At 49.0% G+C, this 19,065-nt stretch overlaps 8 protein-coding genes across 8 annotated transcripts; 3 read left to right on the plus strand and 5 right to left on the minus strand.

The window, feature by feature from the left end:
- Positions 1 to 112: 112 nt before the first annotated feature.
- Positions 113 to 1,567, plus strand: HD556DRAFT_1332468 (uncharacterized protein). Its single transcript, XM_041301803.1, has 2 exons — positions 113 to 135; positions 351 to 1,567. The coding sequence occupies exons 1-2, from the start codon at positions 119 to 121 to the stop codon at positions 1,315 to 1,317; spliced, it is 984 nt and encodes a 327-aa protein (XP_041165679.1). The 5' UTR covers positions 113 to 118; the 3' UTR covers positions 1,318 to 1,567.
- HD556DRAFT_713899 (uncharacterized protein) lies at positions 1,551 to 4,026 on the minus strand. The gene is made up of 7 exons (XM_041311387.1): positions 3,722 to 4,026; positions 3,594 to 3,674; positions 3,460 to 3,542; positions 3,078 to 3,409; positions 2,415 to 3,024; positions 1,817 to 2,364; positions 1,551 to 1,767 (listed from the first exon to the last, which is right to left on the minus strand). The coding sequence occupies exons 1-7, from the start codon at positions 3,752 to 3,754 to the stop codon at positions 1,730 to 1,732; spliced, it is 1,725 nt and encodes a 574-aa protein (XP_041165680.1). The 5' UTR covers positions 3,755 to 4,026; the 3' UTR covers positions 1,551 to 1,729.
- A 604-nt stretch (positions 4,027 to 4,630) lies between these two features.
- Positions 4,631 to 6,417, minus strand: HD556DRAFT_714043 (ribonuclease H2, subunit B). The gene is made up of 8 exons (XM_041311388.1): positions 6,275 to 6,417; positions 6,121 to 6,213; positions 5,938 to 6,072; positions 5,805 to 5,878; positions 5,563 to 5,752; positions 5,338 to 5,511; positions 5,209 to 5,290; positions 4,631 to 5,161 (listed from the first exon to the last, which is right to left on the minus strand). The coding sequence occupies exons 1-8, from the start codon at positions 6,303 to 6,305 to the stop codon at positions 4,861 to 4,863; spliced, it is 1,080 nt and encodes a 359-aa protein (XP_041165681.1). The 5' UTR covers positions 6,306 to 6,417; the 3' UTR covers positions 4,631 to 4,860.
- Position 6,418: 1 nt separating this feature from the next.
- On the minus strand, positions 6,419 to 7,916 carry HD556DRAFT_713848 (uncharacterized protein). Its single transcript, XM_041311386.1, has 2 exons — positions 7,682 to 7,916; positions 6,419 to 7,623 (listed from the first exon to the last, which is right to left on the minus strand). The coding sequence occupies exons 1-2, from the start codon at positions 7,760 to 7,762 to the stop codon at positions 6,517 to 6,519; spliced, it is 1,188 nt and encodes a 395-aa protein (XP_041165682.1). The 5' UTR covers positions 7,763 to 7,916; the 3' UTR covers positions 6,419 to 6,516.
- Positions 7,917 to 8,681: 765 nt separating this feature from the next.
- On the minus strand, positions 8,682 to 10,481 carry HD556DRAFT_1437842 (uncharacterized protein; the record flags this gene model as incomplete). Its single annotated transcript, XM_041305759.1, has 4 exons — positions 8,682 to 8,821; positions 8,874 to 9,060; positions 9,116 to 9,207; positions 9,269 to 10,481. The coding sequence occupies 4 exons, from the start codon at positions 10,479 to 10,481 to the stop codon at positions 8,682 to 8,684; spliced, it is 1,632 nt and encodes a 543-aa protein (XP_041165683.1).
- A 1,157-nt stretch (positions 10,482 to 11,638) lies between these two features.
- On the plus strand, positions 11,639 to 13,795 carry HD556DRAFT_1332502 (Pre-mRNA splicing Prp18-interacting factor-domain-containing protein). The gene is made up of 6 exons (XM_041301804.1): positions 11,639 to 11,728; positions 11,780 to 11,902; positions 11,957 to 12,663; positions 12,717 to 13,065; positions 13,119 to 13,520; positions 13,585 to 13,795. The coding sequence occupies exons 1-6, from the start codon at positions 11,713 to 11,715 to the stop codon at positions 13,662 to 13,664; spliced, it is 1,677 nt and encodes a 558-aa protein (XP_041165684.1). The 5' UTR covers positions 11,639 to 11,712; the 3' UTR covers positions 13,665 to 13,795.
- A 41-nt stretch (positions 13,796 to 13,836) lies between these two features.
- HD556DRAFT_1227991 (uncharacterized protein) lies at positions 13,837 to 14,857 on the plus strand (the record flags this gene model as incomplete). The annotated part of the gene is made up of 2 exons (XM_041297199.1): positions 13,837 to 14,608; positions 14,631 to 14,857. 2 exons carry the CDS (start codon positions 13,837 to 13,839, stop codon positions 14,855 to 14,857), a joined length of 999 nt encoding a protein of 332 aa, XP_041165685.1.
- Positions 14,858 to 15,058: 201 nt separating this feature from the next.
- HD556DRAFT_714568 (WD40-repeat-containing domain protein) lies at positions 15,059 to 18,644 on the minus strand. Its single transcript, XM_041311389.1, has 4 exons — positions 18,528 to 18,644; positions 17,342 to 18,470; positions 17,141 to 17,285; positions 15,059 to 17,086 (listed from the first exon to the last, which is right to left on the minus strand). The coding sequence occupies exons 2-4, from the start codon at positions 18,443 to 18,445 to the stop codon at positions 15,450 to 15,452; spliced, it is 2,886 nt and encodes a 961-aa protein (XP_041165686.1). The 5' UTR covers positions 18,446 to 18,470; positions 18,528 to 18,644; the 3' UTR covers positions 15,059 to 15,449.
- Positions 18,645 to 19,065: the final 421 nt, after the last annotated feature.

Raw genomic sequence — 19,065 nt, forward strand, 5'->3', positions numbered from 1 at the left:
ACAACTTCAGTTCATGATCTCTGCCTGGCACGAAGGAACTACTAGATATAGTCGCTCAACAAATCGAGCGGTATTTCACAAAGGACAAATTTTCGGAGAACCCCCTGGTCCCCACCGGATGATTGACCCTTCCTGGTAAGTATATTCTGCCAGCAATAATGCCACATATGAAAACCCCACCCGTACGTTGCACGACAACATTGGTATGAAAATAATTGCGTTCGCGAACCGTGCACACGGATCATGATGCATGATGGTGTTGCCCCAATGCGTCGTGCTTATATTGCAGGGCCGCTTGGATATGCTGAATCCTGATTTAAGCTTCTCCGTTGCGTTTTCCCTTTCGACAGTTTATCCAAAAATTTCTTCATGCCATTCTCTACCGCGGCATCGTCCACTGTCGCTCTCGAGCACCAACACATCCAATTATTTCCCACTTCCCCCACCAACTCTCAAACTTTTTCAGATGTGCGTGACTCGGAGGAGGCTGCCCAGAGCATCGCACTCCGCATGATCACCAATGCGTGCACAGTGGACGGTGTCCGCATCGGTATCCACTATTCGAAGGAAGACGACAGTGACTGTTTTCGACTTGTCGCTTCCCATATATCCACCTGCCTACCTTTGTCCCCATATCTCTTTATCATAGCAACCACCAGTGTGTCGCCAACAATTGCTGGTAGTGATGCCTGTATTTCAGACGCACTCGTCATCTGCGGGTCAGATGAGGATGACATGCAGCGGGCTGTGCTTCTCGCGTCTTCCAAATTTCCGGGACGAGTAGATGCAGTCAACAAAAAGGGCACTCTCATTGCTCAGGCTGCATCTATACGGCAAATTGGCTCCTCGACATACCACGAAGCTGCCTTGTGGGACATATTGTTCAACTCCGTGCACACCCACAATCCTCATTCTCCTCCCCCTGGATCTCGCAGCATCGACCAAATTCTCTCCGACGCCCGGGCGAAGCTCGAGCGAATGACGCCCCAACAAGCTTACGACGCACTTCACGATCCCACATACCCGGTGCCCGTTTTTCTCGTGGATATCCGCCCTGCTGCAGAACGCGATCGTGAAGGCGAGATACACGGATCTCTCATCGTCGAACGAAACGTTCTGGAGTGGCGTTTTGACCCACGCTGCGAAGCGCGATTAACAATTGCAGATCGCTATGATTCGAAGATTATATTGTTTTGTCGTGAAGGATACACCAGCTCATTGGCTGCGGCGTCCCTGCATGAGCTTGGGTTGTTGAATACGACCGATATAGTGGGCGGTTATGATGCGTGGATCGTGGCTGGTCTTCCATGTCAATAGGGCAATTGATGAGGAAAGCTATCAAGTCAGTCGGCCATCGTTTGAGTCTAGTGATGTAATTGATGGGACATGCCTAGATTCAATCAACAGAGGAATTTTATGAATTGTAACCAACAGAGATGACACCGCAGATGTGGCAGCCAATACTTTCGGGTATGGGGTGGCACGGGGATCTGTGCATGACCAATATCATTGCTTGGCGAACTTGAAATAGCAAGCTTGAGAATGTTTTTATTGTAACTTTTATTGTGTATGTTTTATTGTATTTGATTGAGACGAATAAGACTCATGTATGTTCCAATACAATGCTAGACATAATTTACAAGTTGGCTTTTGTAGCACCAATCTATACCCGAAAATAATGATCTTGTAATGCGATGCTATACTCTAGTCGTCATGGTATTGTGAGCACTCATATCAGTGAAGTTGTCTCAAGTAAGAGAACGATACCTAAGAACATGGTAAGCACCATCAAGATCGAAATTCTAGTTGGACTCACTGTGCACGATGGAAGGTATACTCTGTGTGGTCACGTCCACAACCAGATCTGCTTTCTTGGGCGCCTCATACTCAGTGTCAACACCAACGAAACCCCTTATCTCCCCGCGACGCGCTTGAGCATAAATGCCCTTGCGGTCAGTGCTCTCGCAATGTTCGAGAGGTGTCGCGACATGAATCAGGAAAAGGTTCCCTCCTGCACCGCCATTTTGGAGAACAGTATCCTTCACTAACGCTCGTGACCGTTCTTCAGGGGCTATAGGTGAAGCAATGACAGCGGCCCCCGCGCGGGCCAGTTCGCCTGCTACAAAGGATATGCGTTGCAGGTTTTCGTGACGCTCATCCGGTGTGAAGCCCAACTTGACGTTATCATCTCGTACGGTCTCGCCAAGGAGAAGGGATACGCTGCGACCGCCCTGTTCGTTGAGTGCGACTTGGAGGGCCTTTGCAATGACGTTCTTTCCAGAGTTGTAGAAGCCAGTGAGGCAGAGAACAAAGCCCTGCTTGTTCCTCGGTGGGTAACTTTCTCGCAACCTCGTCACCACAGCCCTGATGCGCTTGTTAAATTAACGCGTAGTATACCAAGAACGGAAACGTACTCGTAACTGAACCAGTCAGGGATATGCGCCCCTGACTTTAGTCGCCTCCGCAGCTCCGTGCCAGAGATATCCAGAGTCTGCGCTCCAGCAGGTATTTCGTCCACCGGCTGATACTCATCGGTGGAGGGGAGGTATGTCATCTGTTGGAATGGAACCATCTCTATTTCAATTTCATCTTTGTACTTCTCAACAAGCTCCTGTGCGTCATATGGGCCGTAGAAATCTTTGCCCTGTGAGTTCTTGCCTGGTCCAGCATGGTCGCGACCGACAATGAAATGCGTTGCACCAAAGTTCTTTCGGATAATCGCATGCCATACTGCCTCACGAGGACCTGCCATGCGCATTGCGAGAGGGAGGAGCGCAAGGTGACCCATTCCATTCGGATACTTGGCCATGATGGCTTCATATACGCGGACACGAGTATAGTGATCGACATCTCCTGGCTTTGTAAGACCGACGACAGGGTGGATTAGGACGTTCGCCTGATGTTGGCGAGCAGCACGGACGGTGAGCTCACGGTGAGCACGGTGCATCGGGTTTCTGGTCTGGAAAGCGACAACTCTGCGCCATGCAAGTTTTTTAAAGTGGGCGCGGAGTTCAGTAGGGGTGTCTGCCAATCTTTTTTTTAGCAAGGTAAGTGACCCCAACACTGATATGACTTACATCGCAGAGCAACATAATCAAAGTGTGAGGGCGCCTGTATGGCTTGTACCTTCCCTCCTACATAGAAAGGTTTGACGCGGTTGCGGAGGTACGCGACGGAAGGGTGTGCTGGATCATCGGCACCAAAAACAAGAATAGACTCCTTGACGCGGTCATAGGTGTAAACGTCATCGACGGTGATAATTGCAAGTGCCTCGTCATCACGAGGATCCCGGAGAGTAATACGAGCGCCAGGCACTATGCTGAGATGCTCGATATCGGCAGAAGACACGTCAAGAGTGACAGGCATTGCAAAGAGTGTGCCGTCAGATAGTCGTAATGTATCGACGACGCTGATAGGATATTTCAGCGTGACTTTCTGTGGCTTGGATATCTCTGCTACCTTGTATAATCAGCTTCGTTCATGAAGCCTTCTAATGGACTAAAGCCGCCATTTATAATTAGTTCGAGATCACAGAGTTGACGCTATTCAAGATTCACATTCAGCTTCAAGATAGTATGACTTGGGAGACGAACCTCTGTGAGCACGATGTCCTTGAGCTTCGCAGCCTCATCCTTGAGCTGCCCTGATATGGGCTCATCTCGTGAAACAAGGTCCTGTATTATGTTAGATGGCGTACGGCGCGCAGATACAAAAAACGTACCTTCAAAATTCCGCCATGAGGGGTGCTGGCCATTTCTAATATTGTAACTGGGTATCAAGCTATGCAAACCAATAATGAGAGTTTAAGAGTTTACATATGAGCGAAAACCTCGGTGATTAGTTATGCAACCTGCTATCTGCGATGAGACGATATCACGCAATCGTGAGCTAGTGGCATGATGACGAATATAGGAAGAATAGATACTAGCTTCGGAAGATGTAACGGCTTGCGGTTTCACTGCCAGCTGAAGCCTTTCGCTGGTCATATGAACAGTTTGCAATAAATATTGTAACAGGCTCTAAACTGAATTGGTTACGATACGGTAAACGACTCGGATATACCTGTTACATAAGCCATGCCCTACTGCTCGTCGACATCATCACCGCTAACTATCTAATAGGTTTCTGCATTCTTCTGGGTGGTTCAAGCTTGACTAGTATCTCAAAGATAGAACGGATAAATAGAAATCCGTGCACAGTGGGAGTCAAGCACTGGGCTACTCCGCGGGATACTCTGGCAGGCCTGCAAGGACTCGATCGCCGTTCCCATGCATCTCATGCTCGTCACCCGTCCACATCGACCTGATCAGCACCCATGGTTTAGGCAAGCCTTACTGCAGTTTTGGAAAGGAATGACACTTATGCGTATCTTGACACGTATGCTAGGTTCGCAATGCAATATTTGTTCTACATACAGTTCTGAAACCACCAACGGGAGTCTGGAGTGTTCTATATTAGGGTCGGAGCATTCCCCCCCTCTGATGATAGTTTGTTTCCTCCCTCAAATGGCAGTACCGAGTGTTTAGTCCCTCACCAATGCCAACATAGTGTACTTGCTCATGGCATGTTAACAATGATTTTTAATATATCATAGATTGTAAATGAAGACCTTGCTCGGGACAAACAAGGAAAGTAACACTCGTGGCAGCTTGATGGGTAATCACATATTTCCAAGAGCGTTCCCGAATAGTAACCGTCAGTGACTCAGTGTGAAAATGTAATTGCGGAGTCTGCATGGGAGGCCATGAGATCGGAGGAAGAAAATAAATAACATCTTATCTTCCTAAGCTAACAGGTCGAACCGCGGCCAAAGCATCATGGCGTGCGGCCAAGCGTGAGGCGCATGACTCAAAGTTGCAATTATCCAGCTTTCTTCGTGAAAAATGTGGACAACTTCGACATCCCTGCTACATTGGCCTTCTTCAGCTTCTCTACACCGTGTGACGACTTGGCATCTTTTTTCTTCTTCTTATCTCCTTCGTCAGCTGCGTTAGCGTCAGCACTCGCAGTAGCCTTGGTGTCTTTTTTCCTCTTCTGATTTTTATCGCCAGCTGCGACGGATTTTGCAGGCTTTGCTCTCTTCCTGGTGTCGGGAGCTACAGCGAGCAAAGCGAGTTCTTCATCTCTGACCGTTTTCACATGAGCGTCCAGTTTGGAGAGACTAATGACCTATCAGTATCTGCTAGTCACAGTAAACGAGACACATACTCGTAAGACGCAATCAAGTCCTGCAATATATCCCGGGGGAGGTATTGCGATAGCAACTCACAGGCTAACTTGATCCGTCCCACTGGAGAGAATATGTCAGCTAGAGACAAACGGTGGAAAATAACGCACATTCAAGTAGTTCCTCTTTTCCATCATCCATCAGACCATCCTTCGCAAGGCTCCGTACCAGAGTGCGAGACATCTCAGCAACCCTGGGGTCGGATAAGCGCCCTACTTTACCCTTGAGATTTTCCAGCACAACGTCATGAGAATATCTGTACACGGTAATCTCATCCGTTATGACTTGAACACAGACATGTTAATGAGTGGTCGTGCGACGTTCTAAACATTTACCCTTCACATCGCAGACACGCTTTATAGAGGACTGGACAAAATCCAGAGACAGAAAGGAAATAATGTCGTCTGCGGAGACATTTAATGACGGATCCTTCTGAGCAACTTTCTCGGAAGCATCAGCAATCGTCGTAGAGACTTCCTCTATGATATCCTGCATGGGCCGAAAGTTGCCTTTTGAACCGTCGCGCTGTAAAACAAACATCGTCCTGGGGACTAGCACAACGCGTATAACAACATACCGCTTGTGGAACACGCAAAAGATACATGAGCAAAAACATGGGGTCCATGGGTGTCATCACTATGAGCTTTCCATCTGAATACCTGTGCGTCAGAAATGCATACGATTGGGACACCATGATCTGCACAACGCACCAGCGACGACTTCCTCTCCTATGAACCAGGTCCGCGCATTTGTCGGGGATATAGCTTGCACCTCTAATATGGAGCTCTTCTTTGTGGTATCATCTTGTGCATGTCGATCATGGATAAAGAACAGTGAAGCGACACCTTGTCGTTGTAAGCGTTGAGAACGACATTAGTCATATATCGACTAACCTGTACGCGGGTGTGGAAGTCTTAGAAATCGAGTCGCATGGCCGGGAGGGCGATTTTCTTGATTTAGCCGCGCAGTAAGTGTGTCAATAATGTCTGTACGGAATGGCAAGACACGTCGATACGAATGCTGGTGTGGACAAGACGAAAAGCTTACCAAGTGGCAGTATCGCAAGGTGAGTCGACATCGTGAATGAGTCTTCGACGGACTAGTATTGTATCAATGAGGCCCAGTGGGTATATGTATAAAGTTGCAGTGGTATTTAGTAGTGAAGACTCAGATACGTTGGAAGTTCGCGTTGTTTGCGTGTTGTTTTGCATGATTGCCATTTAGGGATACCCCCTTATTGGCGGTAGTAGTGGCAAGAAACACATCTGCATTACAATGCTACAAGGAACTTATACGCTATCACAAGTCGCCGCGCTGCCCGCGCTCACAGAAACAACGCCCGTAACGTCCAAGGTATTAGATGGGCAACCAGAAGTCCCCGTTCCAGTAATAGAGGGATTGGCCGCTGTTCCAGGGGTAGACACCGTTGGGCTGGTAGGAGCGGGCGTCCCATCCGGAGCAGTCTGTGGCGTCGTACCACCGTTGATAGTATCATCTGGGACGGTCTGGGGCGTCGTACCACCGTTGAAAGTATCATCTGGGACGGTCTGGGGCGTCGTACCACCGTTGACAGTACCATTGGGGGCAGTCTGGGGCGTCGTGCCACCGTTGGCGGTACCATCTGGGGTAGTCTGGGATGTTGCGCCTGAGGGTATGGATGGCGCTGCTATTCCGCTCGCCTGTGCATTATTAAGGCTGTCCGAGGCGTTGATGTCCGCGACAGGGCTGGTGCCGTCGACAATTAGAATCGGGGATGCCGCAGTGGAGGGAGTGGTAGGTGGAGGTGGGGCGGACTGTGGTGTCGCAGGTGCACTCCCGTTATCAGATGCATTGCTATCCGCAGGGCCGGTAGTTGCAGCTGCGTTTCCAGAGGGACTGCTTCCCGCAGGGTTGGCAAAAGTTCTGTTGGAGGCGTTGCTGTTGGCGGGACCATCGGTTGAAGTTCCAGATGTCGTGGACCCAGTTGCACCTCTAGTTTCACCTCCAGGTGTCTCTGAAGGTGTATCCCCTGGAGATGCAGGACGAGCGACAGAGTTGGCGGGTGAAACGGCAGGTGTAAAAGTTGCAGGGGTCGTCGAAGACCCAGCAGCGGAAGAGCCTGTGTTCTGATCACCTGACGTTGAAGAATTCTGCGGAGCGCCTCCTGGATTGGTTGTACCAGCCATGCTATCACTCCCTGCTGGACCGCCGAAAGCTCCAGAAGAGCAGCCGTCTTCCTTACGAGCAACAAGTATACCAGAGTATGAACGACCAAACTCGTGACACCAGACTAGAAGGTCGGTGAAAGTGCGCTCGGATAGTCCGGCGGGAGGGCTGAGTTCTCGTCTGCCAAGGAGCACGAGGGCGTGCCGAGGGTCTGGATAAGTGACGTCTGCGATGACACAGGAGGAAGGTGACTGGTAGGGCGGAAAGTCGAATCAACAGTGCATGAATAACGGAGGTTTAGGTACTTACATATTGGTGATGAGTGGTAACTTCAAGAGGCACTGCGAGCACGGCAGGGAGCACGAGAGCGAGCATTGAAAGGGAGCGCATTATGAACGAATGTGGGGTAGCAGATGCAAGCAACGAGTGTAAGAGAAGAAGTCGAAGTCGAAGAACAAAAATGGATTGGGTCGGAGAACGTTAAGAACGCTTTTTTATGTATCGAGCTCAGTGGCTGACACTGCTCGATCATCGTTGGCTGACGGATCTATTTCGGCGCTTTGAAATTCACTCGTTGGTGTAAACAAACCAAAATACGTTACATTCCGCTCAATCATGACATGCATGAGCGAGAAGAGTCCTCACTCAGATTTTCCCCTGTAAATATCTTTTTAGGTTCTCTGTGTCAACAATCTACTTATGAGTCTGGACCTCCGTCATGTATATGAATAAAGTAAATTCTGCGCATCATGGTGGTACGGCTATATCGACGTTCACCTTGGTAGTAGTAAGAGCTCTTGTGCAGCCTTTAGGAATAGTATCGAGTAGCTTTGCGCTGACAACAATCCAAATTTTTCGCTGTCCCCCTTGGCACGCACGCTTGTGGCAGATACCCTACAGCTTCAAATTTGTGTTGTTCCAGAACCCTGCAGCTTTATCACTGCGGCACTGCCACTCACCCTAGCGTCATGTCTCTTCTTTACACCACCCAGAAGACTCTTGCGCATCAAAGGACCACCTCTCTGAGTTCTCGTCACAGGCGAAATTGCCGCTTCCATTTGTGAATACGACAGAGATCTCCTAGAGTTCCTGCCATCGCTCGAAACAATCAACGTTTCTATCATCTATGAGGAACGTGTACGATGTGACAGTAGTGTCCGGAACCAATTGTAAAAACAGCTGGAAACTGTGCAATATGACACGACAACATTCTGAGCTACCTGCGACCTACAGACAGTATGAATATCGTAAGTGTCTTTTCGACGATGCGGCCGGCCATGCGCAGCATTAACGCACAGCCCAGACTAGTTTAAATTTTCCCATGTAGATCTGTCGACAGAGATAAATGAATAACTTCAAAAATGGAGGAGATAGGTGCGGCGGACCAGATATTAGAACCAGCGTAATCACAGTCCATCTTGACCTCCTGCAGCTCATGATCGCTCGTCCCTGTGTTTAAAACCATTAATACATCATCTACATGACCATACATGTACCCTACCAGCATGACAAACAGGTCCGTCCGCCTTGTGACCCCACCACATTACGTGACTCAAAGGCGAGTCTACGAGGTTGGCGAGCGTCTGGAGGTGGCCGTATGCAGCCGGCTGGGGGCCGCGGGGTCGGCGCAGTGCGATTAGGGTAAAAAAACAAGCAAATATGAACAGTGCTATACATAAGTTCCAGATCTGAACGAGTGCGTGAGAATGTTGTAGTAGTTTCACAGGAGCAGTATATGCGAACCTGGGCTTCAAACATGTAGACCTGTAATTGACCATGCAGTGTCCAATCCATAGCGTCGGTGTTTACGGTGATCGAAAGCCCAAACATCCAGTCTATTATAATTGATGATGGTATTCAGTAACACCGAACAAAAAATATACACAGGTGACTCACGCAGGAAAGGCTTCACGGCGAAAAGTATCAGACAAATTGGATAAGCAAAAATCGACTTCAGCGGGTTCATCGTCGGTCTAAGTCCTTTCTTCTCGGTAGCGCATCTCCACTGGCTTTCATCTCGAATGACGTTCGCGATGAGCTCTGAGCAATGCAGCGCCATTGTCAACGGTCCCTGGATAACTGCGATGTTGATAAAGAGCAGAATCCACACTAAAAGATCGGCACCCGGCATGTCATACCAGATGGAAACGTCTTGTGGCTGCAAGAACGACCATGATATTTGTGGGGAATGGTACGAGATCCTGACAAAGGAGACGAGTACGGCCCATCCAGCGCATGCTACAACGACCCCCCAAAGAGAAATGACAACTTTTCGGATGCTGGTGTGAGCACGCCATGCAGAGGGTTGTGTCTTTGACGGCTTCACAGGACATGCGTCAATGCCCTGGTCAGACACACAACACATGCATCGGGAATTAAACCGGGTCAATTTCTTGTCGTGGACCAGTGCAACGGTCACATCGAAAGGTGAGGAGCTCCATGTCAAGACTTCGACTCCCCATATCCCCCTAAATGCAATCACTACCTGGAGAAGGAGTGCGACACCCAGAACAAGGAGAGGCAACCCTGTGATGGCAGCAGATTCCGTATTTGAGAAGTTGACAAATACGATAAGTGAGGATGAGGAGTAGGATAAAATGAGAAGTAGGGCCATGGTACCATTGAGCAGGGCACCATTAGGGTTTCTTCTACCACGAGCTGCGGTCATAATGCGCAGATTGGTGTTGAAATGAAGCCGACCCTCTGAGGCCAGTGCAGAACGCAGCGAGATGCTGTGGACAAAGCCAGTGGACTCTGTGCATAATGTAACAAGTGCATTTAGTATCAGTGACAATAACTCGACCTGCAGGGATTTCTGTAGTTCGGTGCCACCGAGTCTCATCAACGGAATCACCCCAGAAACTCCGCTAATTGTTAGAATGACAACTCCTGCAATAATGCAACAGACGCTGATGATAGTTGAGAGCACCAGTCCAGCAGTGGCATATGTGCGACTTATCAAACTGCGGTCATAGAGATCAGTTCCCGTGACAGCAATAAGCTCTGTGTCAGAGTTATCTGGGAGTGGTTCATAGGGAAGAAGACGTAATGGATACCAATTTTTCACCATGGGTTTGGAAGAAGCTGGCATGAAAGGAATGGAGAACATTGCGGTCAAACCGGACGCAGATTAAGTATGCACTCTTTGGCCAAGATAGCAACCACAGCCTCAAGGTGTCAAGGCGATCTGCCTTGAGGTCTATTCCCGTAAGGTAAGTGTGTACTGGAACGCTACATCACCTGCGTGGTAGTAAATCAGCAATGCGGCAGTGCTATGTAGGAGAGTGAATGTTGAGGCCTGATGTGCTAACCTTGACCTTTGTATTCCATATATGTGCTAGAGAGAAATAGGCCACTAGGACGGCTGCTGGCCACGCCATAAGAAATCAATTCTGCCTGCAGGTCTGCGATGGATATTGGAATGCGGCAGTCATGTAGTATTGCACAAAACAGTGAACTAGAAAAATATCAACGCCAAAGACAATAAACTTACTGGATCACAAAGTAAAAGCCATTAAATGAACTGGGAAGACAGCATTGCGCAAAGCTGGAAACTAGTTTCCGGTACCCTTGTTGGAAATTCCCCAGGGGCATCAAGATTTAAAATATGACAGCTGTCATATTATATTATCAGTGGCGTTCTTGAAGGTGTTTTCCTGAAAACTCGGTAAGCTCCATAAAACGTCGGCTAACTTACAGTTACTATAGGTCTAATGGAATCAGATGTATAAGAGTGCATTGCCGGTATTGCCATATCCTCCTTTCACGCCGAGCTTCGCCGGCAGGAACCTTGTTCCACAAGACTTTGTTGTGTCCTTACCGACACATTTTCGGAAGAAGGCATGCAAGGCATGTCGTGAATTAATCGTAGCATCAGCAGCAGTATATTACATTCGAGTGTCGAGCTGGAGTCACGATCAAGAAAAGTTGCGCCAACTTTGCTATCCTACGTGACATGACTGTGATCAATCGTTGCATATAGCTTCAATTTAAAAATTGTATGTACCATTAGTTGCGGAAGATGCACGCGGTCGAGAGAATATCGGTGAAAAGTTACTGACGAGTCATCCCAACGAATATCTGCGGGTCGAGGATCGGCGATTGGTGGAACTTGACGGGGTAACAGAGAAGTGGTCGGGAACACATGAACATTCAAGCTATCAAGTTTGAGGCAGTAAGAAGTTAGAACAATGCATGAACTCGCACTTTATCGGGTTTCGGTGTAGGATGGTGGCCATGAATAGCGTGAGACACTACTTCCATAATGAATTTGTAAGATATCGACGTACAGGGCACTTTCATTGAGGTATTCCTCACGAACCATTAAAGGTCGCAACAAAATGGCTTCATCTTCAGGTATGTAAAACTATCTGAGAAATAAGTTTATCTCAAATTGTCTTGTTTCAGCTGTCGGAAAGCTTTCCCGTGAGGAGTTTCGACGCCAAAAGGACCTCGATGCTGCCAGAAAAGCCGGAACTGCTCCTGCAGCTCTAGACGAGGAGGGACGGCCTATCAACCCTCACATTCCTCGTGAGTTTATATCATATAGACTTATTTATCGATTAATCTTATTCTCCATCACAGAATACATCTCGCAAGCTCCGTGGTATCTTGACACCGGCGCACCGTCACTAAGCCATCAACGTCGGCCATTCGACGATCGCTCTGCAGACAAACTCGACAACTGGTATGACCGTGGTGCAAAGGCAGGACCTGCTGCAAAGAAGTACCGAAAAGGCGCATGCGAAAATTGCGGCGCATTGACCCACAAGAAGCAGGACTGTCTCGAGCGTCCTCGAAAGAAGGGGGCAAAGTTCACGAACAAGAATATTCAGGCGGACGAGATCATACATGACGTAGCGACGGGATTTGATGCGAAGAGGGATAGGTGGAACGGGTATGATCCTGCAGAGCACAAGAAAATCTATGAGGAGTACGAAGCTGTCGAGGCAGCACGTCAGAAACTGAGGGAGGAAGAGATTGACAACCAAACAACAACGGATTTGGCTGCGGTACGGAAGCTGGCGAAAGCTGGAAAGAAGGAGGGAAAGGAAGCCGATCTTGACTTTGGTTCGAGCGATGAGGAAGACGCCGACGACGACAAATATGCCGATGCTGCCGATGCTGTAGGACAAAAACTCGACACAAAAACTCGCATTACAGTTCGGAATCTGCGCATCAGAGAAGATACCGCTAAATATCTCATAAACTTGGACCCAGAGAGTGCATACTACGATCCAAAGACTCGCTCAATGCGTGACGCTCCCATGAAGAATGTGCCTGCAGAGGAGGTATGCGTTCACGCTTCCTTCCTCGACTCAGCCCTAATTGTTCTCTATGACAGGCGAAATTTGCTGGGGACAATTTCTTTCGGTTCTCTGGCGAGGCTCCTGAAGTTCAAGAACTGCAGCTTTTCGCGTGGCAAGCGGCAGCTCGAGGGAATGATGTTCATCTCAACGCCAATCCCACTCAAGGTCAACTTCTTCATCACGAATTCAAGGAGAAGAAAGAGATGATGAAGGACGTCAACAAAGTCAGCATCCTGGCAAAGTATGGTGGCGAGGAGTACCTCGAACATGTGCCAAGGGAGCTCATAAATGGGCAAACGGAAAACTATGTCGAATATTCGCGGACTGGCCACGTTATTAAAGGGAAAGAACGTGCTAAAACGCGGTCAAAGTATCCAGAAGATGGTGAGCTTCTACTTTCTGATAGTTGTGAGATGTGGTATTAACACGAGTTTTAGTTTACGTTAATAATCATACGTATGTATGGGGCTCGTGGTACGACCTTTCAAGCAGTACCTGGGGCTATGCATGCTGTCATTCGACCATCCACATCTCATATTGCGCTGGTGAAGCGGGCAAGGAAGCTACACAGGCTTCGACAGCCCAAGCCTTGCTTGCATCATCACAGGCTCAATCAGAGCCCTCTGCCCAGGACAACGAGGTGAGAGCCCGAATAGACCAAAATTACTCGAAGAAGCGAGTAGGCGAAGGGGACGTCTCTCTCGATAAGGATCGGTTAGCGGAGGCCATCAGTGAGGAGAAGAAGCGGAAAGTCAGGGGAGACAAGGATGATGATCGATCTAGCAAGAAGATAAAAGGCTTGCAGAGCGGTAGCCGCGATGTTACTGAGGAGGAGCTCGGTATGTGTTTAATTTTCCATACTTTGCGATTGGACGCCTTCTGATGTGGCCTATCATCTTGCAGAGGCTTATCGAATGACGCGCCGGAACGCTGAAGATCCCATGGCAAACTACGTGGACAGCGAAGATGTATATACGCGATAATGTATTTTACCTTGCTTTCTCCTTGCTTTCTTCTATTCTTTATAGCATATTCTTTGGAGTTTTGTATTTGTCGAACGACGTTTGGGTCTATGTATTTCACACGAAGTCGAACAATAAGCGAATACTAAAGCTGTCGGGACGCCGTCATTTATATGACTGTTAAGTCTTTCCCATGACATTCTCAACAGCGCCTGCTCTATTATTTGGTCTGGGCGTACGCATTGCTCTCAACAAGTTCTCGAGCACTGCTGATGCCAGTGCTGACGAGGCTGTCATCAGCGATGTCATCCTTCTCGGCGTCGTCCAAGGCGTCGCACTATATTATACTTTAATGGAATATTCTGATCTCGCGTTCGTCGTTGCATTCGGCATCGCTGTCAAACTCGTCATCGAGTTTATGATGCTCCAGGACGTCTCCAGGTGCGCGACCACCTTGCTCGGTGTCGCCCTTGGTGTCCTAGTCACCGACATCCTATCGCAACTCATCGAGGACGGATACTTTTATGACTTTCACGGAGACTCTATTCACGACAAAGAGAGCACATATACCTCAAAACGAAAGCGTCTCGTCAAATTCCAGTCTAGCACCGAGTACCAAGTGATACCCCCCAGTCGACCACCGCGCTCCCGCAAAACCGAACCAAGTCAGCGATGGCGCGCGCCACCTTCGCTGACATCCACTTCTAGCATCGATCCCAACCACACCATGAGCCCGCCTGAACGGGAGTTGGCGATGCTACGCGCAAAGGCGTCGTTAGCGGATAGTGAGCGGAGGCGGTTCAAGGAGGAAAAGAAGTGGGCTGAGTCGCAGGGGAACTTTGCGCGGGTATCTCAGATGAGTTGGCAGGTGAAACGGTACACTGCTCTCACGCAGAGTTTCACTCGGGAAGCGGATGCGAAATTCCTTGAAGGTGAGACACATCCATCCACCTTTTCGATTGCATGTTCAATGGAATGGCTTTCTAGTGACTGCGATGAAACAACAGCTGCAGCTGCAGCCTGACGCTGTTGCCGCGATTGCTCCACAACCCTCAAACAGACATCAGGTCGATCGGCATACAAATCACTCTCGACAAACAGCCCAGGAGGTTGTGATTGATAGGCAATCCACGGTTACAGTAGATGTTCCAAGGAGGCATCGGAGGCAAAGTTCTGGGACCTTGAAGTCCGCAATGCGTCTTCAAGTACGATAATGACATGACGAGTACGAGTACGAGTAAGTAAGATACTCCTTCTTAGATGCTAGACCTGACGTTGTAAGGAGATCACATTACGATCCTGCAACCGTCACCGCCTATTTTGCTTCATTTACTTGGGGGCTTTTCTAGGACTTCTTTGTATCATTAGATCTGTTCTTTTTTTGGCACAGTGCAGAGCCGTCTCAGAAAATCAAATGTCCTCTTGGTCAGAGATTTAGTTGCAATTTGGTTGCAATTTCAATTTGTCTGGTCTAAGTAACATGTATGCATACATAAAGTTCCGTGTTAGCGTGTGGTAGATGTATATATTACAGTGTATACGTGTAGGTGTGTAAGTCGTACAGGGTCCGTCGGGCCGGCAACACGAGTGATGTTGGCCCCATTTTCTACTGGAAGCACCTTGAGGAAATTATTCATCCTCCCCCATTCAGCCTCAAATCGTGCCAATAGCGGCGGCACCAAAAACCAGGCATCATCCTAGTCGGCGGAGCAAGGACAGATCAACTTAGAGGATCAACAACATATCTACAAAGCACCCCGTTCATTAACTTTAAATACTACCGCGGACCACCTTCCATTCTTCCAACTACAGCATCTCTAGCATCCTGACATCCATCATATTCTCAATCGAAGCCATGTCCTTGACGCATGCCATGATACGGTGATCCGACGCAATCCTCTTGTACTCCCAACCACGCTGCTGCGCAACCAACAGTGCAGCAAAAGGTTGTCCGAGGCGAACGATTAACCTCAACGCTCGCGAATGAGCGTCCATCTCATTTGGTTCGTTTTCTCCGAGAGACTCGTCGGGTGAATCTAACTGCGATGGGAGTGGGGACTCCAGCACCCTCTGCGCATCGTCCGAGAAATCAGGCAGCCCGAAATCATGGCGGTCCCACGGACGGATGATGAAGAATTTCTGTGGGGTGGGCTGTGCCGGCGAGAATTGAGTCAATGTGTTTTCTGAGGTGATCAACAGGTCTTGAAGCCCATCTGCCTCGATGTCATAAGTGAAATATATCCCCCCGTGTTGATCGTGTCTCTGTCTGACTTTTGTGACAGGAAATGCGATGCAAGGCAGTTGCAATCTGTAGTTTGTGAAACGAGGGACACTGAGGTTGTCGAGCAGGGTATACAGTTTCGAAGCTAACTCCACAGCCACAGTATTTCGCAGCATGGAGACAGATGTCCGCATCTCGTCCCCTGGTAGAGATGGCAATGTGAATGCTAAAGCTTTGTACGAGGTAACATCAGCTGGGAGACAGCTATTGAAATCGGATGCTTTTCCGACCCAGTCCAGGACGGTAATGTCGCCCGACCGACCGACAATCTCCTGCAAGAGTCGATCGAGCGCGTTTTGTTTCGTCTCACCGTATATAACAGGTAAGTGGACACCGAAAATACCAAACAACGAGTATACGATGTCTTCCTGTAACGTGGTGACACGCGTTGACACCCATTTCAGCTTCTCGCGGGCATCTCTCATCCCCGGACGGAAGGCGACGAGGGTTCGTGTGTTTATGCCTGTTGAATTCTCTAACTCCTGCATAATAGTGGCAGACTTCTTGTGGTTACCAGAGTGGTCATTGAGATAGAGGGTCCAATCTGCACGGTAGAAGAGAATAACTCGAGGAGCAAGGAATTCTTGAACCGTCCATCCTCGTGTATTCCAATCACTGTTTGCCAGTGCGCCCCACTCCGCCGAAGGTGGGACATCTGACAGGTAGACGATCGTAAGAGCTGATTGGTGATACCAAACGAACATGGAGTTGACTGATCTTTGAAGTTCAACATTGTTGTTCTGGTTGATGCAGCACGTATCACTCCAAGCCCAACGATAGCCCAGATCGCGAGCCTTGTTGCAGAACTTCTGCAGCTTCTCTATGCCGCCAACTCCGTTCAACTCGTATACGACCCTGCCTTGGATGTTGTGCAGCAACGGCTCCCTGCGGTCCCATCTATGTGATAACATGACCCAACTGAAGAACTTCGCGACCGCCTTGTTGATGAGCTCCATGTTGAGGGGCGCACGCATCATTGACGCATACAAAAGCTTCTTGTACTCCGTACTTTTCATGAAGATTCTTATTTGTGCCTCTCGATCGCATAAATATCCGGTGGATGTCTCGAGTAGACGAAGTGGGGCACTTTCCAAACGAGTGTGAACGGCTCTTCGAATAGCATCATCTACTTTGGATTGCTTGACATACTTCCGATGCAGCTCTGCAAAACGAGTAAATAATCTTCAATTTAGCGGGTGAGTTCTTCAGGGCTTACGTCGTATCTGTGGGTCGGGTGTATCACTCAGCTTGGAGAGCATGCTGTCCAAGGCCTCGATTGCTTCGTCATAGCGTTGTCCCGTGTGGAGCGCTTTATGCTTCATCTCGTACCCAAGATGTGATGAGGGGTTGTTTTCAATGACCTGTGGATCAGCAGTGTCAGCACAGTTGCTAGGACAATGATGGGTGTCATCTGCACCTTTTCTGCGTCAGAAAGGGTTCCTCGATAAAGATTTCGTCCGAGCGCCCAGTGCGCCCAGTAGGAGTCGTACGAAGAATCTAGCTGCATCGCTGTGGAAAGTACGTTCTCGACCAGCCAGACCCGAACCTTCCCATCCTTGCCTCCGTTCACGAGCAGTTCTGCATTGGGAGAAATTGCAACGCAGGTAGCCACGACGGTGTGGTTGAGGGCATCTCCTATCTGCTGGTGTGTTTTTGTGCACCACAGCCGCACGGTTTTGTCGTTCGAGGCAGTGGCAATGAAGGAGCCATCAGAGGATATGGCGAGTGAGTTATAGCGCTTGCGACCGGAAGCTTGGCCGATCTGGTGTCCATTCGACGAGTTCCAGAACTGAAGTTTATTATGTGATATGGAGACAAGTTGCTGGCCATCAGGTGACCACACGATGCCTCGAACTGGCGAGGATACTGCTAGTGGCTCAGCGTAAAACCGGAAAAGTCGCCTGAGGTTATCGGTGCGCCGAACATCAATGTAGCCGTTCGATGATGCACACGCCAGTTTGAGTCCATCTGGACTGAATGCTACTCCTAACACCGCAGGATCTGAAAGGTTGCGACGTCTTGGCCTCCGTCTACAGCTTGCCAAGACATCACAAGTCTTTGTATCCCATATATGGACCTCATCATCGCCCGGTCCGCCAGCTGCGAGTCTCTTGCCATCAGGCGAGAAGCACACCGACTTCACCGGCATTGACCACAGTTCATAGAGCATCTGCATTCTCTTGACGTCCCAGATGACGATACCGTAAGATCCAGCACTGACGATTAGCCTGTCATCTGGGGAAACGGCGAGTGATCGCACACTGCCACCTATGATGCGTCCCTCTGGCTCGAATAGTCCTCCAATCGATGCTCCTGTTTCTACATCCCAAATTTGCAGGGTGCTGACTGATGAACAAGTGACGACCCGTCGATTGTCATTGAAGACCGCGACTGCCTTCACTTTACTTGTGTGCCCTTCTATCGTACGCATTAGCGCCGGTTGTGTTGTCTGTGCACTGGCAGGCCGCGTAGGCCATACTTTGAGATACGCTTTTTTGGCTATGTCAAGCAACCCCAACATGTTGCATTAGCCTACGAGGAGCGTGCTTCGGGGACATTGGTGTTAGTTGAACTTCCGTAATCTAATCTATGCAGGCGCTCACCAGTCACCAGGGTTGCTGACTACTTGGCGCGTGAGGGACGTTCAAACGCGGATTTGAAAGTCTCCAATTTGGGGGTTTCAAACACTCTGCCCTAACGCCATGACTAACGACAGTATTTAAGTCAAATCGGAACGGTCGAAAACGGACAAGCTAAGGGACGGAGAGCGTAGCTGTGAACTTTGACAGGAATGAGATTGAACAGATGTTGTGGGGCAACAGAACCGTTGCATTAGCTGTGTATTACCACGCTGTCGTGCCAGCTATGGCACGGATCTCTTCCACACATCAGCCCCCTTTTTCATGCAGGCTCCTTCATCCTGCACGTAAGTGATACACGTCCAGCGAGTGTAGGGACGGTCGTGTAACAGTATCAGCATGGGAAGCAAATGTCTCGAATGATAATGGCAAATGGTAACAGCGCTAGCCACCATGTCGAAAATAAACCCAGTCTTCGCAGGGGTTATGATACATTGTTCCAAGAGCCCGAAACTTTTAGAAAGTTGGCGCAGTTCTGGAGGCTCGGACGGATGGATATCGA

The sequence above is a fragment of the Suillus plorans genome, assembly GCF_016647745.1.
Source record: "Suillus plorans strain S12 chromosome Unknown HD556scaffold_5, whole genome shotgun sequence".
Classification (NCBI taxonomy): domain Eukaryota; kingdom Fungi; phylum Basidiomycota; class Agaricomycetes; order Boletales; family Suillaceae; genus Suillus; species Suillus plorans.